Raw genomic sequence first — 27,607 nt, 5'->3', positions numbered from 1 at the left:
AATCCCACCAGGGTCACTGAAAGGCCCTGGGTATTCTTTCAGGAGAAAAATATACCTGCTCATTGTAGGAAAATGGATTTTCTCTGGTGAGGAGAGGACATGGATTTCAAGAAAGTCCAATATTCATAAAAGAGGCACACAGATTGTGGCTTAAATCTCTGTGAATGGTGGTGTCAGTCTAACTATAAAAGGTATGTGATGCAACATGAATTAAGATAGAGAGCTTACCTTGAGTGGACACTGTTACTAGCTATTCAGCTCCACTGGGGACTCCAGGGGCCTGAGGAAACACAATGAAATATACTGCACCTGCTTCTTCTCTAACTGGCCCCCTTCTGATATATATTTTACTTTATAAACTAGGAATTAAATCTAATTTTACCCTGGATGTAATGTGTGGTGTCTGCCCGCTAGCCCATAACCCAACTGAAATACTGCACACGAATTTGCACAAAATGTTACCAACATTTCTGGGTGTTCAGAATCCTATAGAACAAAATCTGAAAATCACCATGACTTATCGTAAGACAAGGAAGGGAAGAAATGTGGACCTTGCCTCTTCCCAGTAAATCCATTATTGTTCCTTTACTTAGAGGGGTATTCTACTTTAAAAGTTTTACACAATAACAAGAAATACATTTGGATTGAAATACCAGCTTCATTGTTGTTGAGTCGCCAAGTTGTGTCCAACTCTTCACGACCTCAAGGACTGTACCACACCAGGCTTCCCTGTTCCTAGCTCAGCTTCACTGGTAACATGGCTGACAGTCAGGACCAAGAATGCTGTGCTTCAGCTGTGTTCTGGAAGTGGTCTGTCAGGTTATTTTGGTACATAACAATCATCAGTTTCTTACAGATAGCATATCATTTATGGTGTTACACCTCAAACTAATACACTTATATGTCAATTATACCTCAGTGAAACTGGAAAAATAAAATTATAAACATTTACAAATAATAATAATAGTCAGTTCTTATTTTCTGATAATCATATGGAGTTTCTCTGAAAAGTCCAGAAACCTTGTACCATCAACAAAATAGTGAGCAACCCTGGAAGAGGTCACTTCAATAATTTCTGTCTTCAAAGGTCTGGCCCATGTGTAGATGTAGTCCTGCCTGACTGCTAAGTTGCTTCAGTTGTGTCTGACTCTGCAACCCCATGGACTGTAGCCCGCCAGGCTCCTCTGTCCATGGGATTCTCTAGGCAAGAATACTGGACTGGGATGGAATACTTGCCATGCTCTCTTCCAGGGGATCTTCCTGACTCAGGGATCAAACCCGAGTCTCTTACATCTCCTGCACTGGCTGGCAGGTTCTTTACCACTACCTCCACCTGGGAAGCCCCATGGATGTAGTACAGGCCCCTAAATGTATTTTGAAAAAATGAATCACAGTTATCAGGCCATGAGACATTGACAACGACTGCAGAAGAGGTATTAACTTATAATAAGTCCTTTCATCTTTCACCTAATGTTGAATAGCTCCTAAGCATTTACTAAGTTCTTTTCATTTCCCAGTGACACTGCATGTGGGCACTGCATGATAAGGCTGTATCCTATTTCCCTGAAAAAATGCCCCCTGCTCACTTTTCTCATGCTGGAGAATTTTACAGGTTAAATAATCAATTCAACCCAAAACATAAGCATTTATATGGCATGAATCTACAAAGAAAATATAGTATTTTTATTAATATAGGAGAATGTAATTTTTCAATTCTTTTTTAGTCAGCTTGCAAAGAATCACATTTCTAATTACAGCAATGGTCCATCAAGACAGACATCTGCCTTTGAGAAAGCCTGAGTTTGTCTGCTAATTCAAATCATCTGAGCAGATATACCACTGGCACAAATGCAGGGAGTCAAGTTTTAAAAAAAACAGTGTTTAAATCATCTGTGTAGCTAGCTCAATCCACACACATTCCACTCTTCCAATTATAAATCTCCAAAAAAAAAAAGCCAGCACTCCTAAGTGCAGGAAATCACATTTGACTTCCCTGCAGCTGCTGCACAGCTGAGGAAAATGCAAAAACAAAGAGGAAATGTGTCTGGAGATCTTATTAACAAAGAGTGGAAATCCCCTTCCTCCACATCTCCCAACCAGCACTGCTGAGGATGCATGAGCTCTCAGGTTCAAATTTCCCTTCACAGAAGGCCTCACCACCCAGAATCTAGCTGCAGCTGCTGCCTGCACTAAAGGCAGGAGTGGATGCACACCTGAGCACGCCAGATTGCCACTTCAGCTACAGTTTTCACTACAAATTGGATTCACATGTACAGGATTTTTTTTCAACTGCAGAAAAAACATTAATAACAAAAGCAATGTGGTTCAGTAGGAAATCTCTCCAGCTCTGATCTAAATTTCACCTCTCACGCATTTTGTGAGTGGAAAAAGAAATGTACTACCATGTGCAAATGTTATGACAATTTTCAGTATTTTAAAAATATTTTTTGACTAAAGAAATGGACTTTCACTTTCTATGACGACATTTCTAAACTATTTTCATCTTTTATAATGATTATGTTTGTTTGGGGAAAATACACTACAGGAGGATTTGCCTGCCTCTGCATGAAATTCACTAAGGATGCATTATTTTATAATCTCCCTCTTTGTAACTTCTCCTGAAAACATATAAGCATTTCTTTTACATGTTGTCATTTTAAGAGGATTTTTACAATGGAAATTTCAGACATATACTACAGTATACAGAATAATATAATAAGAAATCTCAGTGAATCCATACTAACTTTATCAACTCATGGCCAATCTTGTTTCATATGTAACCCTACCTACTCCATCCCCCAATTTCCAGTTATTTTTGAAGCATATCTCACCCATCACATCATTTCATCCATAAATATTTCAGTGTGTAGCTCTGAAATACTTCTGGTTTTAGGAGGTGTTTTTGGTCATGCCGCGCGTCTTGTGGGATCTTAGTTCCCTGACCAGGGACTGAATCCAGGCCCTCAGTAGTGAAAGTGCCAAATATTAACCACTGGACTGCCAGGGAATTCCCTAAAATACAGAGTTTGAAAACAACTCACTAGCATTATTACATCTTAAAAAAAAAATCAGCAATAATTTCTTATCATCCAACAACTGTGTTCAGACTTGATTGTTTAAATGAGGAATATAAGGCACAATACAGTCCATACACTGCAAATGATGGATAAATCATAAATCGCTTTGATCTACAGTTCTTTTCCCTCTCCCTCTCTCTGGTTCTCTTTCTCTCTGTCTGCAATTCACTTATTGGGAAAAACTAGCTTGTTTGTCTTAGTTTTCTAGTTTGGATTTGGTGACTGTATTCTTGAGGTATAATATGTCCCATATATTTCCTGTATATGGAATTATATATGCAGGATTATATATAAATTAGTGGTTGGGCCCTAGAGGTTGATCAGATTAAAGTTTGATATTTTCACATACCAAATCTTTAACTCTTCTATTTCCTATTTCTTGAAACCCTAAAGGAGAGAACCACTTGCAGAGCTTCACCCTTTACATAACAAGTACTGCTGGATTCTAAGGAGGTGTTATGTGCTCTGTTCAAGACTTCGTTTATACTCTGTAATGACCTATATGGGAACAGAACCCAAAAAGAGTGGACATATGTATATGAATAACTGATTCACTTGCTGTACAGCAGAAACAACACTGAAAATCAACTATATTCTGATAAAAATTAATTTTAAAAAATATATAAAGGAAAGGCAGTGAGGTAGTCTAAAAAGCTTCACACTATCAAAACCTCAGCAATGATTTGATGTCCTTTTCTTCCTTTCCAGACTGACACCATGCTAGACACAGATTCTGTACTTTTATTCACCTAAATCACAACTTCCTCTTCTACCCTGCACTGTCTTCAGGGCTCTACCCTCATCTCTGCCCCCACTAGGAAAAGATGATCTTATCTGACTTAAGACATAATTAGGTTGCCCGGCAACAGTCAGAACAAGAATCATGAAGTAACTTTCTCATGGTTATTATAAAGATGATATTAAATGAGCTAACAGTTGTAAGGTACTTATAGTAGTGATTAGTGTACAGTAAGCCTTATACAAATGTTTGCTTTAGAAAAAAAGCAGTTAAAACAAATCAAGCAGAATTAATATCTGAAAAGATCTCTCAAACTTCTTCAAGAATACAAATATACTTCTTTATATCTTGTATTTTGGTGGAATAATGTGTTCTACATACAAGTAAACCGCATTATTCCACCAAAATAAGGGCTTCCCTGGTGACTCAGACAGTAAAGAATTTACCTGCAATGCGGGAGACCCAGGGTTCAATCCCTGGGTCCCCTGGAAAAGGGAAAAGGCAACCCACTCCAGTATTCTTGCCTGGGAAATCCCATGGACAGAGGAGCCTGGCAGGCTGCAGTCCATGGTGTCACAAAGAGTTGGATACGACTGAATGACTAACACAACAACATAGAGGTAAACATTTCAGATAATGAAGGTGTGTTCTTTTAGACGTTTAATTTTATTTCATTTTAATCTTTTAAAAGTCTAGATAACGCAAAATGGAAACTATTGTTAGAAATGCACTACATACTTTCCTTTATCAAATGAATATCAAACAGTATCTTTGAAAATCTCTTAGGGACCCAGTATATCATTATGAACATAAGGAAACTTAATGAACAAAACTCAGATTCTGGAAACAAGAGAGACAAATCTTAGCTCTGCTACTAAGTTGGCTCAGGAAAGCCACTTAACCTCTCTGAGGCCTAGCAAAAATGAGATGCTGCCTTCCCTATAGGATTAACTCAAGGATTACAAATAACAAAGACCCTTGGGGAATTCTCTGGTGGTCCAGGGGTTAGGACTCCATGCTCTCACTGTAAAGGGTGTGGGTTGACCTCCTCGTTGAGGAACTAAGATCCCACAAGCTGCCCAGTGAAGCAAAAGCAAAAAAAATAAATAACAAAGATCTTAGCACACTGACTGACATACAGTAAGCATACTGCAGGGTTCAAACAGACAGAAATTTCTACTCTCATGGAGTTTCTAATATGGAGAAAAGATTAATAAAAGCATATAAAATACATAATATGTCAGATGGTGGTAAGTGTTATGGAGAAAAATAAAGCAGGGACCAAAAACAGAATGCTTGGGTGAGGGGATACAGGCAATTTTGAATAGGGTGGTCAGGAAAAACCACTCTAAGAAGGCAATATTTAAGAAAAGAGCTGAAGTAAGTAGATGAATAATCACACAGATACCTGGAGGAAGAGGAAACAGCTAGTACAAAGGTCCTGAGGCAGGAGCATTCTGGTAGGACCAAGAAACACCAAGCAGTCCAGCCGGCTGGAATGGAATGCAGTAAGATCCGAGAGGCTAACGGGGTTTTGGAAGTCACTGGAAAGATTCTGTGTTTCAGCCTACTGGAGAGTTTTAAGCAAAGGGATAACATGATCTGACATGGATTGACAAAAATCACTCCAGCTGATAGCAGAGTGATGGGAAACAAGAACGATTAGACAGATGGCTATTGTAGTTGTCTAGTCTAGAAATGATGTGCCTTAGATCAAAAAGTGGTAGCAGTAAAGGTGATGAAAGTGAGTCGCTCAGTCGTGTCCGACTCTTTGTGACCCCATGGGCTATAGAGTCCATGGAATTCTCCAGGCCAGAATACTGGAGTGGGTAGCACTTCCCTTCTCCAAGGTATCTTTCCAACTCAGGGATCGAACCCAGGTCTCCCACATTCCAAGCAGATTCTTTACCAGCTGGGCTACCAGGGAAGCCCAAGAATACTGAGTGGGTAGCCTATCCCTGGAGAAGGCAATGGCACCCCACTCCAGTACTCTTGCCTGGAAAATCCCATGGATGGAGGAGCCTGGTGGGCTACAGTCCATGGGGTCGCGAAGAGTCGGACACGACTGAGCAACTTCACTTTCCCTTTTCACTTTCATGCATCGGAGAAGGAAATGGCAACCCACACCAGTGTTCTTGCCTGGAGAATCCCAGGGACAGCGGGGCCTGGTGGGCTGCCGTCTGTGGGGTCGCACAGAGTTGGACACGACTGACGCAACTTAGCAGCAGCAGCAGCCTATCCCTTCTCCAGCAGATCTTCCCGACCCAGGAGTCAAACCAGGGTCTCCTGCATTGCAGGTGGGTTTTTTTACCAGGTGAGCTACCAGGGAAACCCAAAGGTGATGAGAAGTGTCATATATGCCCTGAAGAAAATTGATATATTTTCTGGTAGACTGGAGGTGGGTGGGGTATGATGCAAAGAGGGAAGTTAAGGTTGACTTGCATTTTTGATATTCTGAATAACTAAAAGAACAAAGTTCTATTTACTGAGATAAGAAAGACTGCAAGATGGACATCGTATAAAGATCAGAAGTCTGGTGCTGGAGAGAAGGGAGGAGGCCTTTGCTGTTATTCTCAACATCTCAGCAGCTGCTCTTTCACATTGGTAGTTTTCTCTTCCTTCAGAAGCAAGCTGTCAGATTTCAGTACCCATGTGTTACCGTTTTTATTCTTCTGTCTTATTCACACTATTCTATTGGCTTGGAAGAACAAATGAAAAGGCAATGAAAATTGATACCTTTAGTCAACACTGAAAGAAAAACTGAATCAGAAATCTGAGGCAACATTTACTAAGCAAAACAAAAACTTAAAACTGTGACCACCCTGGTACTACCTCACTTCCAACACACTGCTTCTATAATTCATTTACAAAATGCTCACTTAGAACTCACAATACTTTTCTCATAAACACAGATTTATAAAAAAAAATGACTTGGTTTTCAAGCCAAACTATGTCACGGGGCCATATTATAAAAGTAAAAGTACTAGCCTAGATCTGAGGGAGGAAAGATCACAGGATATAAGAAAAACCAGACCTTCTTGCCCTTGGCTTAAGAAAAAAATAAGTCAAGTTTCTCTTCGCACACTCCTACCTTGTCCAAACCTGCTCAACTACAGGTGCCCCGTCCCTCTGCTTCAGCACTGTCACCTACGCGAGACCCACCACTCTAGCATCCGACTCAGAAGTTGCCCCCCAAATGTCCTCCATGTCTAAAAATCACCCACCCAACTCTAAAACAGCAGTTACCACTACAGTCGCACATAATTCTCCTTCCCTTATAGAACAGAACTCAGCTAGCCATCAGGAGGAAATGCACTGCTTCAAGCTAATTCTCATAAAAATGACTGGATCCCAATTGGAAGAATTTAAGTGCTATCTCAGAGCAAATGAAGAAGGATGAAGAAATGGAGATGTTTGATGTTGAGAAAGCCACTGCAAGGAGTCAGCTTGCTTTTCTTTTTACATTTTTACCCTTCCTGGGCATCTGAACTCATTGATCTTTCTAGAAGTTTCACATTTTTAACCACAACTCTTGCACCAAACCACCTGGATGATCCAGAGATCACATGCACAGTTTTTAACTGTGGAGCTGAAGAAAATGAAATGGGGAATAACATTAGTGATTAAGTATACATTGGGTAAAAGGTTCGTAACTTGAGGACCACTTGTCACAGTACATGATTTTAAAACTACATCTGGGAAACAATTACATTTCTCAGGGTTTTTTTAAACTACTAAATCCCCAAAGTTTGCCATTTACCACTAGACTTTAAAAAAAAAAAATTCTGGGGGAAAACCTCCTATGCATCTTAGAGATAATCAAATCTTCAAACCCACAGACGATGAGAGTGGAAGGTTCTGAACACTGTGATGAAGAGCTCAGTTGGTTCACATCTTTCATGGTTTGCAGCTGCAACTCTCAAATTAAAAAAAAAAAACCTACATTAGATCAGTTTTATACAGACATTTCATTTAGGTCACGTGTGCTGTTTTAAATCTGTAGTTAGAGAAACACCAGAAGGCCTCCCTTTTGTCAATTAACTGAAGAGATATTATCAAGCAGAACAAATGGTTTGATTTAAACTTAACCCTAAAAATTCAATTAGGTGGACTACAGGCAATTTGCCTTTCTCCAATTTCTTTTCTAGAAAACAGAATCCTAAGTCATTAAGGTTTTAACAAGTTTTAAATCACAGGATTATGGGGAACTGTTATCATGATTAAAGTTTCATTAAAAGTTACAAAAAAAAAAAACAGCTTCATTAAAAGTTCAAAATGAGAGGACCATGGTGGGCTACTCTTTCTTTCTTTACAGCTATCTATTTCAACTGCAAATTTTTTATAATTAACAAATTATTTTTATTTTCCATTTTAGAAAGTGAAAGATGATGAAATAAGAATAAGAATTAAAAGCAGAGAAGAAACTAAATACAAGACGCGCTGAGTAGTAAGGCTGCTGTCTTTGTTTTGTTTTTAACTTCCTTTGTAATGTTTGCCTAATAAAGTTGAGGAAAATAAATATTACTGAAACTCTTAAAGAGAAAGAAAAAGCAAACTACATCTAAAGCAGAGTATTTCTAGAGCAGTGGTTCAACTGTGGTGTGAGGACCCCTGCACATCTTTAAGACTTTTTCAAGCTTAAAAATTATTTTTAAGGCTTCTCTGGTGGCTCAGTGGTAAAGTATCCACCTGCCAATGCAGGAGACACAGGTTCAATCCTTGATAGGGAAATATCCCACAACCCCCAGAGCAACTAAGCCCATGCGTCACAACAATTGAGCCTGTGGTTACAACAATTGAGCCTGTGCTCTAGAGACCGGGAGCCACAACTACTGAGCCCATGCACCCTAGAGCCCATGCTCCACAACAAAAAACACCGCCACCATGAGAAGCCCATGCACTGCAACCAGAGAGTGGTCCCCGCTGGCCACAACCAGAGAAAAGACTGAGCAACGCAAAGATCCAGCCCAACCGACAATAAATAATTTTTTTTTAAAAACTGTTTTATTAATAATACTAAGATATTATCTGCCTTTTTCAAACTCATTTCCTCACAGGTGTACAAAGGAGACTGGTATAATATCAAAGAAGAAAAACTATCTGAAAATGCCAATAAAACTTTCACCCTTTCAGACTATCTCTATGAGCCTCCATTGTCTTCATATGCTTCAACCAAAATAACAAACCACAAGACTGAATACAGAAGCAGATATGAAAATTCAGCTATCTTCTAGTGAACCAGGTAATTAAAAATTTACAAATATGTAAGAGGGTGCCTCTCTTCTCCCATAGCGTTCTTGTTTTAGATGATAGAGCTATTATTGAGAAAAGATATTATTTATGTTCATGTGATAGTTTTTATTTTGTTATTTTAAGTTAATATTACTCTTAAAGGTTCTGGTTTTAATTTCTAGCCTAGTAATTATCAAAAGATACAATACCACATGAACAAAAGCTCTCAGGAATCCTTCATTTCTAAGAACACAAAAGGGTCATGGGACCAAAAAGTTTGAGAACTGCTGTTCTAAAGGGTTTCCTACTCTGTCAGAAAAATATCACTTTACGAAGGAATATTTCTTAAGATAAGAGATACAAAGAAAGTTGCTTAAAATTGAATTTATAATTTATAGGATAAATGATTAAGCTCAGATTTGCTTTACAATGATCTGAGCGGCAAGGGAGGGATGGTGGGAGTATAAATGAAATAAGAGTGGCCATGAGTTAATAATCATTGAGTAGGAGTTTGTTATTCTAATCTTTCTACTTTTGCATATGTTTGAAATTTTCCCTAGTAAGAAGATTAAAGACAAATTCATACCTGGACAACTGAATATGAAAAAAAAGGTGTAATTTAATATTATCACTATTATAAGAATGAAGGAAAGTGAGAGGGAAAAAATCTTACTAATATTAAACTAACACTTTCCTCATAGCTCCAAATTTTTTATCTTTATTGATGTCAATGAATTTCACGTAGTTGAATCAGTAGTACATGGATATTATTTGGAGTTCTGCCTCATTCACTTAAAATTTACATATACGGTTCCTCTCTTTACTATAACTAACTTGACAAAGAAAAATTATACAGCTATCTTTCAGTTTAATATTAAAAGCTCATCAAATCCCTTTAACCTGACTGACCTGGCCATAACCTAGAATAATTTTTTTTATTAATACATGTTACACTATTGCCATCTGCTGGTTGTGATGTGGAAGTACAGTTTTAAAACATTAAAAACTAACGATTTACCTATGACTATGGTTTTCTCCCAAAATTATCCTGTAGAAAAGAAGGTGTCATACACACATTAGAGTTCTTCAAAAGCTCACACTAGAAGCAGTGGTTCTGAATCCCACTTGCACTTTAAAATCATGAGAGTTTTTGAGAGTCCTGATGCCTGGACCCCAAACCAGAGCAATTAAATCAGAACCTATATTCTGTGAAAATGAAAGGCAAGCCAGACTGAGAGAAAATATTTGCAAAAGATACATCTGCTACTGCTAAGTCGCTTCAGTTGTGTCCAACTCTGCACGACCCCACAGACGGCAGCCCACCAGGCTCCGCCGTCCCTGAGATTCTCCAGGCAAGAACACTGGAGTGGGTTGGGACTTATACCTAGAGTCCACTTTTCAGTTCAGTTTAGTTGCTCAGCTGTATCCGATTCTTTGTGACCCCATGGACTGCAGCATGCCAGGCTTCCCTGTCCATCACCAACTCCTGGAGCTTCCTCAAACTCTTGTCCATTGAGTCGGTGATGCCATCCAACCATCTCATCCTCTGCTGTCCCCTTCTTCTCCTGCCATCAGTCTTTCCCAGCATCAAGGTCTTTTCTAATGAGTCAGCCCTTCGCATCAGGTGGACAAAGTATTGGAGCTTCAGCTTTAGCATCAGTCCTTCCAATGAATATTCAGGACTGATTCCTTTTAGGATTGACTGGTTTGGTCTCCTTGCAGTTCAAAGGACTCTTAAGACTCTTCTTTAACACCAACTCAATAATAAGAAAAAACCCAATCTTTTAAACATGCAAAAGATCTAAATACTACCTCACCAAAGAAAATAAATGGATGGCAATTCAGTACATGAAAAGATGCTCTACATTATTAGTTAATAGGAAAATGTTCATTAAGACCACAAGAGATATCACTTCACATCCATTGTTATCTAGTTGCTAAGCCGTTTCTGACTCTTAACAACCCCACGGACTGTAGTCCCCAGGGGATCTTCCTGACCCAGGGATCAAATTCGTGTCTCCTGCATTGGCAGGCAGATTGTTTACCACTGAGCCACCAGGGAAGCCTCTTCACATCCAAAGAATGGCTAAAAGTGAAGAGACTGACCTTAATATTAAGTGTTGGCCAGGATGTGGAGCAACTATAAGCCCTCTCACACTGCTGACAGAAATGTAAAATGGGACAACCACTTTGGAAAACAGCTTGGCGGTTTCTCAAAAAGCTACACACATACCTACCATAAGATTCAGCCATTTCACTCCTACATATGTACCCAACAGAAAGAAAAGTTGTAGTAGGTTAAACAGTGTCCTCTCTAAAATTCACATCTACCTGGAATGTGACCTTATCCAAACAGGGATCTTCACAAATGTAATTAGTTAAGATGGGGTCATACTGTAAAGTAGGTCCTATGTTCTTACAAGAAAAGATGACACCCAGAGAAGAGGAGGCAGAGAGTAGAGTGATTCAGTTAAAAGCCAACAGACAGCGAGGACTGCCAAAAGCTGGGAGCTTCTGAAGCCAGGAAAAGGGGATAAGCTCCCCCAGAGTCTTCAGAAGGAAAATGGTCCTGTCAACACCCTGATTTCAGACTTCTGGCCTCCAGAACTGTGAGATAATGAATGCCAGTCACTTTAAGCTACTCAAGCTGAAGAACTTGGTTACACCACCCCTAGGAAACAAATACAAAAGCAGAAAGTGCACAGACGTGTACAAAATGTTATTAGCTTTATTTTTAAGAGCCTCAAACTGGAAATAACCCAAACACCCATCAACAGGTCAATGACTATACAAAACTGTGGTATAGCCACACAGTGGAATTCCATGTAGTGGAATTCCTCCATCCATGGGATTCTCCAGGCAAGAATACTGGAGTGGGTTGCCATTTCCTTCTCCAGGGGATCTTCCCGACCCAGGGACAGGACCCAGGTCTCCCGCATTGCAGGCAGATGCTTTAACCTCTGAGCCACCAGGGAAGCCCTTTTCACAGTGGAATACTATTCAGCAATTAAAATGAATCAATGATTGAGGCATAAAATGTAAGTGAAATCTCAATTATGAATTAAAGAAATCATACAAAAAAGATTATATAATATGATTCCTACGGTGTTTATCTGAGGTGGCAAGAGTGAACAGTGGGTGGGTACAGAAGGGGGTCATTATAAAGTGGCAGCACACTTTTGACATTGACAGATATATTCATTATCTTGATAGTGCTGACAGTTCCACAGGTGTATACGTGCATGTGTGTGAAGTCGCTTCAGTCATATCCGACTCTGCGATCCTATAGACTATAGCCCACCAGGCTATAGGAAGTCTCCAGGCTATAGGAAGTCTCCAGGCAAGAATACTGGTGTGGGTTGCCATGCCCTTCTCCAAGGATCTTCCCAACCCAGGGATCAAACCTGTGTCTCTTCCATCTCCTGCATTAGGCAGACAGGTTCTTTACCAATAGCGCCACCTTCTCCATGTGTCAAAATTCATCAATTTGAAGAGAAGATGGCAGAGAAAAGTGCACCAGAAATCAGTCTCCCTAGAAAGACTAGACAACAGTGCATTGACAGAATCTCTGTCTGACTCTGTAACCACTTGGCAACTCTGAAGCCTGTTAAACGCTTGCAACTTTCAGGGGAAGCCTTAAATGATGAATTGTGGTTAATTTCATCAGTTTTACCTCTCTGAACAGCAATAGCTACCCATCTCTCACCCCAACCCACACAGTATGTATACATGTTCCTAAAGCAGTCTACACACAGCTTATGGGAGCCAGGGTGGGCAAAAAGGACCTTGTCCTCCAAATATTGGGGATTTGTGCTCTGATTGCAGACTGCTGCTTCCAGTCACAGAAGTGCAAACAAACAGGCATAATCATCAAGAAAAAGAAAATTTGAATATATACTATAATGAGTAAGTAGAGTGAATTATTAATTTAAAAAATCTCTCAAAAAAATGTCCTGGATCTGATGATTCACTGGTGAATTTCACTAAACATTTAAAGGAGAACAAATACCAATCTTCTTAAACTTTTCCAAAAAATTAAAGAGGAAGGAATACTTCTCATTCTACAAGGCCAGCATTACATTAATACTACAGTGTCTTTATGCTACAAGAAAGGAAAACTATGAACACTGATGCAAAAATCTTCAACAAAATACTAACGAGCAGAATTCAGCAGCATGTTAAAAGGATTTATACACCATGACTAAGTGGGATGTATTCCTGAAATGCAAGGCTGTTTCAATATATGAACACTGATCAATACAATACACCACATAAACAAAATGACAGAATAACACGTGATCATCTCAAATAACAAAGAAAAAAGCATTTAACAAAATTTAACACTCTTTAAAAAAACTAGACAAACTAGCAATAGAAGGAAACTAACTCAACATAAAAGCCATATATAAAAACCAGCAGTCAACATCATACTCAGTGGTAAAAGACTGAAAGCTTTTCCTCAGGACCAGATCAGGACCAAGGGAAGGATGTCCCTACCCCTTGTACCACTTCTACTTATTGCAAGTTCAAGCTGGAGCAATTAAGCAAGAAAAAGAAATAAAAGGTACCCAAATTGGAAAAGAAGATGTAAAATTATCTTTGTTTGCAGATGATATGATCTTTTATACAGAAAACCATAAAGATTACACACACACACACAGAGAAGTAATAAATCAATTCAGCAAAGTAAGACACTATAAAGTCAACACACAAGAATCAGTTGCATTTCTATAAATAATGAACAATCTGAAAAGAAAACTACAGAAACAATTCTATTTATAACAGCATAAAAAAGAATAAAATTCCTGGGAATAAACATAACCAAGGAGGTGAAAAACTTGTACAATGAAAACTACAAAACACTGCTGAAAGAGTAAAGGCATAAATAAATGGAAACAAATTCCATGCTCATGGATCAGAAGACTTAATATTGTTAAAAGTCAACACTACGAAAGCAATCTACAGATTCAATACAATCCCTATCAATATCCCAATGACCTTTTTTTGCAGAAACAGAAAAACCCATCCTAAAATTCCTATGGGGGACTTTCCTGGTGGTCCCCCAGGTTGACCCTTAATCTGGTTAATGATTAAGAATATGCCGTGCAATTCAGGGAAAGCAAGTTTCCATGGAAAGGGAAGGAACTGAGATCCCACACGCCGTGGGACAACTAAGCCCATGCGCCACAGTTAGGGAAGACAAGCACTGCAATTAGAAAGTCTGCCAACTGCAAAAGAAGACTCAGAACAGCCAAAAAATAAAACGCATTTGTTTTAAAATAACTAACTAATGTTCATATGGACTCTCAAGGGATCCTGAAGAGCTGAAACAATCTTGAAAAACAAAACCAGAGGATTCATACTTAATGATTTCAAAACTTACTACAAAGCCACAGTAATTAAAAATAGTGTAATTTTGGCATAAAAATAGACATACAGGCCAATGGAACAGAAATAAATTCAGATCCTCCTATATATGTTAAGAATGACTTTTAACAAGAATGTTAAGACCATTCAACTGGGAAAGGACAGCTACGAACAGTGCTGAGAAAACTGGCTACCCACTCACACACACAAAAAATAAGTTCAACCCTTTCCAAATACTGTATACAAAAATTAACTCGAAATGGATCTAGGACCCTAAATATAAGATCTAAAGTAATTAAACTCTTAGGGATGAAAACAGAACAAAAGCTTTACAACACTGGATTTGGCAATGATTTTCTTAGATATGATGCCAAAGGCACAGGAAATGAAAAAATAACAAACTGGACTTCATGATAATTTTAAAAATTTTGTTCATCAGAAAACACTATCAGAATAAAAAAAGGCAACCCACAGAATGGGAGAAAATATCTGCAGATAGTACATAGGGATCAATATATGTCAAAATATACAGAAAAACCTACTCAACAACAAAACTCCAACTCCCATTCAAAAATGGGCAAAGGACTTGAACAGACATTTCTCCAAAGAAGATGGATGAATTGCCAATAAGCACATGAAATGATCACTAATCATTAGAGAATGCAAATCAAAACTATGAGATACCACCTCACACTCATTAGGATAGCTACTACCAAAAGGAAAAGAAAAACCACCAGTGTTGGCAAGGATGTGAAGAAATTGGAACCCTTGTGCTCTATTGGGGTGAATGTAATATATCTATAATACAGCTACTGTGTTATGTACAGAACATAGTATGGAGATTCCTCAAAATATTAAAAATAGACATAACATATGATCCAGCAATTCCACTTCCCAGTATATACCCAAAAAATTGCAAGCAAGGTCTCAAACAGATATCTGTACACCCATGTTCGTAACATTACTCACAATAGCTTAGAAACCTATGCCCCTGCAATAGAAGCTCAGAGTCTTAACCACTAGATTGCCAGGTAAGTTTCCATCAGTGATTTTTAAACATCCCCTAAACTATTCTAACAAGTAGCCCTGGATGAGAACCATTTCATTAAAGGGTACCATTTCATTTATTTTCTTTTGAACAAAAGAGTACTTCTTGGTAAAAACATATAAACCTGAAATCATTTTTTTTTTTAACTTTTTATTTTGTTTTGGGGTATAGCTGATAAACAGACAATGTTGTGATAGTTTCATTAACCTGAAACAATTTTGATAATGCTCTTTTTGGATACTTATGGAGATCAGCTGAAACTATAAATTTTTAAAGCAAGCAAACTCAACATGGATTAGTACTTACTCCATGCTTTATACCTCACATTCCCAAATTATAAACAAGCTTTTAAAAGTAATATTGAAAGACGTTCCAGCTGTTTACTCCTAGTACAAAATAATTTAAAATGCTGAACACAATACAGTTTTAATACATATTTGCAATGAATGGTATTTATAGACTGAACTATGGCCTCCTCAGAATCCTCAAATTGAAGTCCTAATGCTTAGCACCTCTTAAGGTGACTGCATTTGAATATAAGGACTTTAAAGGAGATTAACATGAAATGAAATCATAAGGATGAGCCCGAATCCAACCTGACTGATGTTCTCAAGTGAAAAAGAAATTCGGACACATAAAGACACACCTGGGATGCCCTGGCACAGAGGAGGTCTTTATGAGAACAAACCAAGGACCATCTGCAAGCCAAGGAAAGGAAAAAAACTTCAGGAGAAACCAAACCTGCCTATACCTTGATCTTGGAACTGTGCAAAAATAAATTTCTGTTATTTAAACCACTCTGTCTATTGTATTTTGTTATGGCAGCTCTAGCAAATTAACACACATAGTAAGCAAAAAAAAACCCCAAAAAACCACAAGATGAAGAACCTTTGGGCAATGACACTCTGCAGCTGAACTTTATCCTGGGGCACAGGCCACACTCTTGGAGAGCACCCCCTGGATCGGGACAGGGCTCAGGATGGCTTGTCCTCTGAAATTTTAACCTCAAATTTTTATTCACCTGCTCTCCGATTTCAGCCTTTTAGCTTTCATTCCCTTACTGGCACAGTATCTCCTCTTTTGCTCCACGTGAGACTGCAAGGCCCTGGAGCCCTCCCAGACAAGTGCTCTCTGGCCTGCCTTCCTTTCCTATCTGGTCTGGGTCCCATGATGATGGTGTTCACTATTCTATCAGGACTACCTTCCCTTGCTCCCTGTTACGTTGCTACAACTAACCAACAAAACCCAAAATCTGAACCAACGGTGCATTTTGTCTTCACTACTACCACTCTAGATGAGTCAAGCTCTGTTGGCAAAGTACTAAACCACATACTCATGCACAGTAATGTCTACAAATTCACTGATTCAAATCTCAGCACCCATCCCTTGCCACATCCTTCTGCTGGAGTTGGCATCTCTCAAGGACCACTCCTCTCAAGAACCACCCCAAGCCTCTTCATTCTCTTTAGTCCTGCATGGATGCCCGTCTCTCACCATGCACCCCATTTAACACAGCAGATGTCATTTCCTTCCGTCTTCTCGCCTCCTATCTATATATTTATCTGTATCTACATCCATCCTCACTTTCTTTTCTAGTCTCAAAGAAGTTTCTTCCATTTCTAACCTCCCTATCTGTGCTCTTTTTGTCAACCCTTCCTACTTCTGAACCTTTTCATCCATTCTCTCCTTACTTGCCCTGCTTATTCAACACTTATCTTTACTAAGAACTCTTACTTCATTCTATGAGTATGCACATCTCTCACCCCTCCCTAAACCCTTCCTTGACCTCTATCAAACTCAAGCCACCACTATCCCATCTGTCTTCTTTTCATCCAAGCTTCTCAAAAGAAGAGTTCACCCTCAATGTGTGTTCACTGAGTTACAATAACCTGGATGGCTTTGGCCCCCAGTGTACTACTGATATCCCTCTTCTTATGGTCATCAATGACTCCTTACTTATTCTTAAGTGGTATCTAATCATTCTCTCAAAGCATGCTATAAGAGACTTCCCTGGTGGTCCAGTGGTTAAGACTCTGTACTCCCAAGGGGGCAGGGGTTTGAGTCCCTGGTCAGTGAACCAAGTTCCCACATTAAAAAAAAAAAAGCACGCTATAGAATTGAGAGGGAAAGAGAGGCCCTCTCCAAGTCCCTGCCAAACCTTCAAAGTTGCTACTTTTCCACCTCAACTGAGGTTCATGAGGTTCATCTAGACCAGGGGTCAGTAAATTGTTTTCTGTAAAAGGCCAGATGGTAAATAATTTAGGTTCTGTGAGCTGGTCTCTTTTGTACCTTCCCAACTCTGCAGGGCACAGGAAGCCACAGAAGAGACCAGCATACCTGTCTGATTTGGTCCCAGATCCCCACAATAAAGCAATATCACAATGATGTGAGTCATACAAATTTTCTGGTTTCCCAGTATGTATTAAAATATTACATTTACATTATACTTTAGTTTATTCAGTGTGCAATAGCATATCTTTTAAAAATGATGTATATACCTCAATTTAAAAATACTTCATTGCTAAAAAATGCTAACCATCATCTGAGCCTTCAGTGAGTCATCTTTTTGCAATAGTAACATCAACGGATCACCCTAACAAACACAATAAAAATGAAAAAGTCTGAAATATTGCATGGCTTACCAAAATGTGTCACAAAGACATAAAGCAAGCAAATGTTGTTGGAAAAATGGCACCAGTAGACTTGCTCAGTGCAGCTACCACAAATTTCCAATTTGTAAAAAAAAACAAAACACAATAAAGCAAAGAGCAATATACTGATATACACCTGAACCTAAGTGAATGAGTGTGGCTATGCTCCAATAATACTTAATTTACAAAAACAAGCAGTAGGCTACTCTTCGTCTGTGGGCCATGGTTTGCTGACTCCTCTTAGCTGTGACCTGTGTTGTTCCCGTGACCTGTACATTTATCAAGAATTTGGCCTCCAACTCACAGTCTTCATTGCCAGCCTAAGGGAAAAAGTGCAGTGCCAGGCACCTGATAAGCATTCTATAATGTGGTTGCAATTATTATTTTTTAAAATTATCCCATGGACACTGTAATTAGCTTTGTGGATGACCACCTAGCACGTTAGGCCTCTCAGTTTCTTCATCTGCTTAACTCTCATACCATGGCTTTTGTCATCTAGAGCCCTCTATCTCCCAGATCAAATACCTAGTGGACACTGATCACTCTCACTCCCTTTATACTTGCTCTCCAAACTCAGTGAGCCTCCAGTCCACTTGTCTCTCTTGTCTCCTAAATCCTGAATACTCACTGGAAGGACTGAAACTGAAGCTGAGGCTCCAATGTTTTGGCCACCTGATGCAAAGAGCCAATTCACTGGAAGAGACCCTGATGCCGGGAAAGACTGAAGGCAGAAGAGGACAACAAAGGATAAGATGGTTGTATGGCATCACCAATTCAATGGACATGAACTTGGGCAGACTCTGGGAGATGGTGAGGGACAGGGAAGCCTAGCATGCTGCAGTCCATGGGGTCACAAACAGTCAGACACAACTTATCGACTGAATAACAACAGCAAAGAGTTGGGCATGACTGAGCAACTAACACTTACTTACTTAGTCTCAGAAAGAGTTGGTACTACTTCAATCTACCAGAAATTATCTGGATCCAAGTCTGTCCCTTCTGCTTCACCAATACTATTGTACAAAAGCTAAATTCCGAACCAATCCAGCCGTATGTTTTCCTTCACTGCCTGTTAACCATGGATATGGTTCTGATCCTGAGCTTCCCCATCTTCAAATGGGTGATATCCTTTCAAGACTGTTACGTGCTGAGTTTAACAGGTCTAAAAGTGCTTGACATAAGGTAATCATTCCATAAATGGTGGCAATGTTCTTATGTTAAGATGAAAGGTGGATGACAAAAAATAAAAAATGGGATACAGATTTAGGGAGCTACAGGAGGGAAAGGGGAGAATGGAAAGAGAAAGGGAGAAAATTTCCCTTGTCATAAAATGTCCCAATCCTTCTGTGAATATATTCAGTTGCTTTGTGAATTACTGGTAACCAAATGTATGATTATTCTTTACTAATCTCACCAGTCTGGAGCCTGAAGCTTCTGTAGTAGAACACTCTCCAAGGAGAAGGTTTGCTCCAGAGTCTCAGTCTCTGTAAGGAAAAAAAACTAACAAATCTTCCTTCTACTAATCTAGACTTACAGTGATATTGTTAAAAAGGAATTATGATGGGGGACTTCTCTTCTGGTCCAGCTAAGTCCAAGCTCCCAGTGCAGGGGGCCCAAATTTGATCCCTGATCAGGGAACTATATCCCACATGCTGAAACTAAGAGTTTAGCCATTGAGAGTGTTAAACAAAAGTATTCAACTAGTGATTCCATGACTGAGGCAGAAGCTATTCAAGGTAAAAGCCTAGGATATCTTGTGCCAGAAAGCATAGAAGTGCCCCCAAATTGATGTGTATATTGGGGGGGAGTGCATGAAAGAGTCTCAAAGAGACAGATAAGCTGGATTGCAAGAGGTTCCCACAGGCCAAATTTGGGAAAATTTGAGCAACAAAAAGAATGATGACGGTAATGGAATCTAACCCCATTCATTTTTTTTTTTTTATGAAATAACCAGAAAATCATCACTTTGCATCCTTCCAAAGGCAGAATTCATTTTCATGTTGCAAAAAACACTGGGTGAGGTGTTAACGGGTTACAGAATATCTACATAGTTTTGAACTATTACTCCACAGATTACTTAACTTTTAATTACAAAAATTACAAAGGGAAATTATAAAGGGAAAAAAATGAGCCTTTACAATGGAGATATCTGGCAGTCGCCTCCTTAATCAAGTGCTCAAACAGCATCAGCAATAGATAGCAACCTGATATTATGTGGCTGCTGTAATGCACTAAGAAGCACATAGCATCGTCTATGTAATACACTCCAAAAGCTTATAAACTGAATTAATGGAGAGAAAGCAATCAGACAATTAATCCACAGTCTTGTTACTCAAAAGTGGTCCAAAAACCAGAATTCCATCACCTGAGCACTTGTTCAGAAGACAGAATCTCAGGTTCCTCTTGGGACAAGTGAATCATAATTTGCATTTTCAACAGATCCTTAAGTGACTCTGAGGTACAAAGTATGAGAAGCCCTGAACAAGACAAACCACCTAGACTTTATAAAAAATCAATGTCATAAAAACAAAAAAAGACAGAGAGGCCAGCTCTGGATTTAGAGACACGAACAGCCAAAAGCAGTAAGTGAATCTTGATTGAATCCTGGGTAAGAGAAAAATGTTTTAAAATACATTTTGGGGGAACTGGAAAAATTTGAATATGTGGTCTTTACTAAAATGCCACTGAATTAATGTTAAGGCTCTTAAATGTGATAACAGCATTTAGTTATACAGAATGTTCTTATTCTTAGAAGATACAAGGAGTTCCCTGGTGGTCCAGTGGTTAGGACTCTGCTTTCACGGCCATGGCTCGAATTCAGTCCCTGGTTGGGGAACAGAGGTGCAGCTAAAACCAAACAAACAAAAAAGATACATACTGATATATTTAAGGTAATATGTCTACAACTTACTTTTAAATGGTTTATAAAAACACACAGAGAGAAAACATATGTGGAATAATAACTGGTTATTCTAGATGAAGAGTATGTGTCCTTTGTGGGTTTTTTTTTTTTACCTTTGTTTTATGTTGAAATTTTTCATAAATAAAAAGTTGGAGGATGGGAAGAATATTCAACTAACCCACAACAGAAATGGTTAAGTCTTTAGGAGCAAACAGCATGATTTACACAATCCTGCATCTATCTTAACATTTACTTCAGAAGATACACATAAGTGTTCAATAGATGTTGGATGAGAGAAAGAAATTTGTTTAAATCAGTTTAGCTGGCAGAAATTCCCAAGGCATTAAGAACTGCTACAGCCAGTCAGCTGTCAAGTACATACAGAACTACAAACTAAATTTTCATTCAATGAGAGGCAGCAGAGTGTAAAGGCAAAAATGTGGGGGTCACTATGACCTAATTTTATTAGCGGAGCATCCTAGGGCAGATTTAACCTCGCAAAGTCTCAATCACTCTATCTGTAATACAGAAATAAACCAACATCTTACAGGGTAGTGTAAAGATGAAATGAGATATAAGATAATGAATATAAAGCTCTAAGCATCATTTAATAAATGTTAACTATAATTTTATCAATAAAGTCAGCTAAAAGGTATTCCATAAAATGAACATAATGTTTTCAAGGACCCAATTTTGACTTCATTCTGAGGATCAAAGGTCTTCATATTAGCATTTTCTAACAATTTTAAGTCAAAGTGAGAAGGCAGAACACTTTACACTTCTTTTTATTTGGTATTTGGAGAAAGAGCATTCAGTAAGATGACAGGCCAGCCTCCCCCCAAGGTCAAAGCATTTTACTTCAACTTAATCTTAGTAAACCAGCATAAAATACTGAAGATTAGCAAAATACATCTATTAAGAATGACTTCAAGAATAAACAAATTCAATATGAAGAAGAAAAAGAGTCAAGTTATCTTAGACTGTCTTGACTAGAAAACTTATGAGAAACCTGTTTTCATGGAATTTTATTAAAAACATCTTTTGGAAGCACTTACACAAAGAATAACCATCTATTGAGCACTTGTGCCCAGATGAAATAGAATTGAACTCAACAGATGGATGATAGTCTAACCCAATTATTCTATGAAAGTCTAAAGCAATCTCTCCTAAGGGTTGGCAACTATGGCCAGCCGAAAAAATCCAGCCCATGACTTATCTTCATGAATACAGTTTTACTGTATTCATTTATGTACTGTCTGTGGCTGTTTTCACTACAACAGCAGAGTAGCAAAGTTGCATCAGAGACATTATGACCTACAAAGTCTAAAACATTTACTATCTAGTCTCTTAGAGAAAAAAATTGTCAACCTCTCCTCCAGACAAGCAATCCAAGAATGAAGTTAAGACCTGTCCCAGACTCACCTGAGGTGTCGTCTTTTTGTATTGGTCACCTCCATCTATAACATCCCTCATGATTTTTTCCTTGAGAAATTCATACTCTTCTGAACTCAGGTGAATAGACTCTACAGTTTTTCCACAGCCCAAACACTGACCACTGTAATTACAAATGAATGTGTTAAAGAATGTCCAGGGAAATAACTTTTTCTAAAATGAATAATTCTAGGACACGAGAAAATTTGAAGGTAATTTAGAAAAAGAACATCATAACCTTTGTGATTATCATACACATCTCATTTTTTGCAACCCAGACAATATAACAAATTAGTGTCCCAGAAAAAGCCAAAAGAGTAGACTGCTGACCTCCAGATAAAGTTTTTAAAGTCATTCTTAAAACACAACTGGGCCCAAATTTGTAGGGAAAACATGTCAGAGAAATCACACCAGGCTCACAGCACCTACCAAGAAAACTGTTTTGGATACTGCAAATTCTCCAAATGCGAAATATGACCTTTTTGTCAATCCTAAGTAACGTAATCTATCCTATTTCTATGATGTTCTTAAATTCTTTTTAACCAGTAGCAACATAACCTACTAAACCTGAATTGAACAGATTAAAAATAAAACATGGGTCTTTACCTTTGCTGGATTGTGGTAAATTGTCCTTTCCATTGTTCTCCAGGAATACTACAAAAAAAATTGCAAAACCAAATCACCAGAGGGTCAGATCCCTACTGAAAGATATTAATTGTAGGAAAGAGCTCTGAAAAGTTTGGGATATTTTCTTAGAACAGTTCGATTAGAAGAATGGATGCTTAGCGATGGTACACTACTCTGGATCTCCTCTTTGCTGCTTCTCTCATCATCTGACCCTCATCTTTAAGTCTAAATTTACCTTCACAGGACCTACCCAGAAAGGAGCTATAACTTCTACACAAAACTCAACTCTAGGGACTTCCTTGGTGGTCAAGTGGCTAAGACTGCACTCCCAATGCAGGAGGCCCAGGTTCTATCCCTGGTCAGGGAACTAGTTCCCACATGCTGCAACTAAGACCCAGCACAGCCAAATTAAAAGAAAAAACTCAACTCTAACCTTCTCCATAAAGCTGCCAGAGATTGTTCGTGACCCAGAGTTATTCTTTCTCTTACACTATCAAATTTTATTCACCATTCTTAGATAAATGTCTACTACTGCATTCCCAATTAGCTCATGAATGCCATTATAATAGATCTTACATCACAAAACACCCACAGTGCTTAGTCTAAAACTGGAGGCATTCAAAACTACTTATTCATTTATTTGCTCAATCAACTTATCCTTTCTTCTTTCCTCTTTCATACACTACCATCATTTTTTGCGGGGGGGAGGTGGGCTGTGCTGGGTCTTTGATGCTGCGTGGGCTTTTCTTCAGTTGCAGCGAGCAGGGGAAACTCGCTAGTTGCAGTGGGCAAGGACTTCTCACTGTGGTGGCTACTCTTTGTGGAATGGGCTCTAGAGTGTGCGGCATCAGTAGTTGCGGCTCACAGGCTCTAAAGCATAGGCTCTAGTTAGTCGTGGTGCAAGGGCTTAGTTGCTCTGCGGCCTGTGGGATCTCCTGGATCAGGGATCCAACGAGTGTTTCCAGCACTGGCAGGTGGATTCTTTACCACTGAGCCACCAGAGAAGCCTCATCAATTCCTATCAATTCTACGGCCTTCTCTCCTTTCTCAGTTCTTAATTCAAGATCTCATCATTCCTTACTCAAATCTACAATTGCTTCCAAACAGATCTCCCTGTTTCAAATCTTAATCCCTCTCCAATCTTCTTTTCTCACTGCTTTAGCATCATCTTTTAAAAACTACTCCAAGACCAGCATTCTTGATAACAGAATAAAATCCAAAATCCTTGGCCTTCAAAGACTGTCATTATCTAGTTCCTCTGCAGATATTCAATAAATGTGGTAAGAAAGATAATTAAGCATGATTGCTACTGCAAAGCTCTGTAAAAATAACATATAGTAGAAAAGCAAGAGGAAAACAGAGATGAAAGGAAAGAACCAGTAGGAAAAAGCCTGAGGCAAATTAGCAGTAAAGAAATAAAGAACAAAAGACCATCAAGCTGATAACATGAAGGAAAGCAAAGGAGAGAGTTTTGGAGTGAGTAGTCACATATGTATGATCAAAACCAGGATATTTGATATTTGGCAAAACTAATACAATTATGTAAAGTTTAAAAAATAAAATAAAATTAAAAAAAAAAAAAAAAACAAAAAAACCCAGGACCGGAGAAGGCAATGGCAACCCACTCCAGTATGGATGGAGGGGCCTGGTGGGCTGCAATCCATGGGGTCGCTAGGAGTCAGACACGACTGAGTGACTTCACTCTCACTTTTCATTTTCATGCATTGGAGAAGGAGATGGCAACTCACTCCAGTTTTCTTGCCTGGAGAATCCCAGGGACGGGGGAGCCTGGTGGGCTGCAGTCTATGGTGTCGCACAGAGTCGGACATGACTGAAGCGACTTAGCAGCAGCAGCAAAACCAGGACGGATGAAGATTTTCTTTTTTAATGCATATGAGGTTTAAGCAGGATCCCTCTCTCTGCTCTAACTACTCAAGTTGGTGAAATGCAGACAGTAAACAGAATATATATGCACATTATATACATTATACCAATCACAATTAGGTTTCAGAAGAACTTCTGAAAATAGTAATATAACCCAAAGACAGCTCCAGTTTTCTTGCTATGAACTCCAGCCACAAGTACGTACTCATATACTAGACACCTCAGAAAACAAATGAACCTTCTAAAAGGAAAAAATACATAAAAACAACAAGTGTTCTATAATCTCCCTTTTATGTGATGAACAGAGATTATCACAATAGGTTTTTCAAAGAGAAAGAAAACTGTCTTAAAGGGGAAACAATCTTACTAAGAGAAAAAAATATATAATCTGAATAGAACAATCCTCAGCAACTAATTAAAAAAAAAAAGGAAGAGGCTACTTTTAGATATCAGTATTAAAATAAAAATACACATATAAACAGAAATCAGAATTACCTCTCAAACCATGTTTTTATACTATGTGCAAATGACTCCCCAGGATAAAGTTGATTATTTCTTAGATACAAAAGAATATTGTGCAGTTTGTTTGAATACTGATCATCTTTCATGTCTTTTCCAAAATCAAAGAAGGCTTTTAAAGTTTCCAACATAGGAACAATATCATGACTTAACAGCTCCTGATACAAATTCCAAGCTACATTTACATCTTGATGAAACAGGGCTCCCTCGATACAGTCATCATAGTTCTTTCTTGAAGGAATCATGACTTTTTTGAGGTCTTCTAACAGCAGCAAGGCCTCTCTCCATCTGTCTGTATAGATTAATCCCCGCATGAGAAGAGTGTAGGCTCCAGATTCTAAACGCTTGTATCTGGCTTTCATGATTTCATAGACATCAATAATTTCTGATGTCTGCTTATGAAAAACACAGAGATACAAATACTTGACCAGTAAATCATAACCTACAATACCATTGTTTTTTGCAGCTACCCAGGCCAGCACAGATTTGGCTACATCTACAGAGCTATGGCATTTAACCATCTGCAAAATAATCCAATTTTCAAAGTTAGCCTTTTCTTTGAACTCTTCCTTAAGTTTATCCCACTCCTCTGAGTTCAAAGGTTTTGTCGGGAGCTGAATAATATTCTTCACAGGTGGCAAGACAGAACCTTTACTAGAAGGATTCATCTGTGATCTCTTCTTAGCCGCTCCAGCTGCAAACATGTGAGAAGAATCAGCAGAAACTTGCTTATTACTACCCTCATCTAGTTTCCTGACACATCTGGCCTTGGCAATCAGCAGGTTCATTGCTTTGGTATTTTGTGCAAACATCGTTTTAACAGAAAACCACTTCTCTTGATTCCTGATGCCATAACAGTCTTTGAGAAAGAGAGAGAGGTAAGAGTGACTTGAACTTAGCCCAAGGTATGAGTTGCTCTTCCAAAGCTTAGGAAAGCTTCGAATACCAGTGAAACAGAAAGTCATTATGCAGTTAAATCAGCACTAGATTGTGAGAAAGATGTTCAAAAAGTCCCAACTTCTGCAGACTGGTGGCTGAGGGCGGAGAATCGAAGGGCAATTTTCTACAAGGCGATTTTCAGCTTCTCACAAATCAAATGCTTTGGGAGCTAGCAGCAACGAAGCTTGGTTGAGTTCTTTCCATTAAACAAGGGTATGGGGATATCCAACCTCTCTCGCAAGTTCCAGGACTAGGAGACAGAGCAGGAATCCTCTGCTGCCTCTTATATTCCAGTCAGCGAACCTGAGAGAAAAAGCACAAAGACCCGCCAGCTGACTCACGCGGAACACCCCTCTTCTTAAAAAGGGGCAGGAACCCATGGGACATAGGCTGCATAAGGGGCGAGGAGTCGGAAGCCTCCTACCTCAGGCCCACCCGTAGCTAAGGAAGAGGCTAAAGCCCAAGTCTAAGGGCCCTGGCCGCCAAACTCTTCAAATGGGGGGATGAGAGGGGGCGGTAAGAGAGCCGAGCCAGAGACACAAGGAAGAGAAGTCCACGAGGGCACCCCCTCTGTGTACGGGTCAGTCACAAACGAAGTTCACTAGATTCCATCACCCACCTCATCACTCACGCTGTGTGCAACCATTAGCGGCGAAACTACGGCGTCCACAATGCACCGCGACGGCCCCTGCCGCGGAGGCGTGGCTAAGCTGGTCGCAGGCGTTCCGTCCCGCCTGGAGGCGAGAAAAAGGCGACTTGTGAGCATTTTAGTGGCAGGAGAGGGTACAGGCGGCTGCTGAGCCCACCTGTTACATTCAGGGAGCATTTAAAGCCTCCAGATATCCGCAATAAACAATGAAAAGAAACTGTGAAATTAGAAAGCTCTTCCATCCAGCCGGAGGAGCCAAGGGAACCCCTGGGTCACGTGATGCACATGTGCCAAAGGGCCAAGATGAAATAAAAGCGCGGGCTCCCTTATCCGGCGCCTTTAGAATCAAGCATGGAGAGGCTGGGAAGCTGCTTTAAGGAAGCAGCTTTTCTTTTTCACGTCTGCCCTCCCTGTTGTAACCGCATCCCTACCGTTAGCCTGATTGTGGTGTTCTCCGCAGTGGCCTCTGGGATCGATTTACCCCACTTCCGCCCGCGTCCAAGATGGCAGTTACGCGGCCTTCATGACTTTTTACGGGACTG

At 39.3% G+C, this 27,607-nt stretch overlaps 1 protein-coding gene across 3 annotated transcripts in view; it reads right to left on the bottom strand.

Annotated features, from left to right (window-relative positions):
• Positions 1–27,606, bottom strand: part of PRORP (protein only RNase P catalytic subunit) — a 134,550-nt gene extending 106,944 nt beyond the window's left edge. Inside the window, exons 1-5 of one of the 3 annotated variants that reach the window (XM_055555768.1) lie at positions 27,497–27,606; positions 27,036–27,150; positions 25,454–26,719; positions 23,054–23,101; positions 22,439–22,571 (exon numbers count right to left, since the gene is read on the bottom strand). In XM_055555768.1, the coding sequence (XP_055411743.1) occupies positions 22,439–22,571; positions 23,054–23,101; positions 25,454–26,442 (1,170 nt within the window). In that variant the 5' untranslated portion in view covers positions 26,443–26,719; positions 27,036–27,150; positions 27,497–27,606. Of the gene's footprint in view, positions 1–22,438; positions 22,572–23,053; positions 23,102–25,453; positions 26,720–26,840; positions 26,972–27,035 lie in introns of those variants that run through there. The other 2 variants (XM_055555770.1, XM_055555769.1) reach the window with 2 other exon arrangements.
• Position 27,607: the final 1 nt, after the last annotated feature.

This window comes from Bubalus kerabau, chromosome 19, assembly GCF_029407905.1.
Source record: "Bubalus kerabau isolate K-KA32 ecotype Philippines breed swamp buffalo chromosome 19, PCC_UOA_SB_1v2, whole genome shotgun sequence".
In the NCBI taxonomy this organism is placed as follows: Eukaryota; Metazoa; Chordata; class Mammalia; order Artiodactyla; family Bovidae; genus Bubalus; species Bubalus kerabau.
This window is presented reverse-complemented; position numbering and strand designations above follow the sequence as displayed.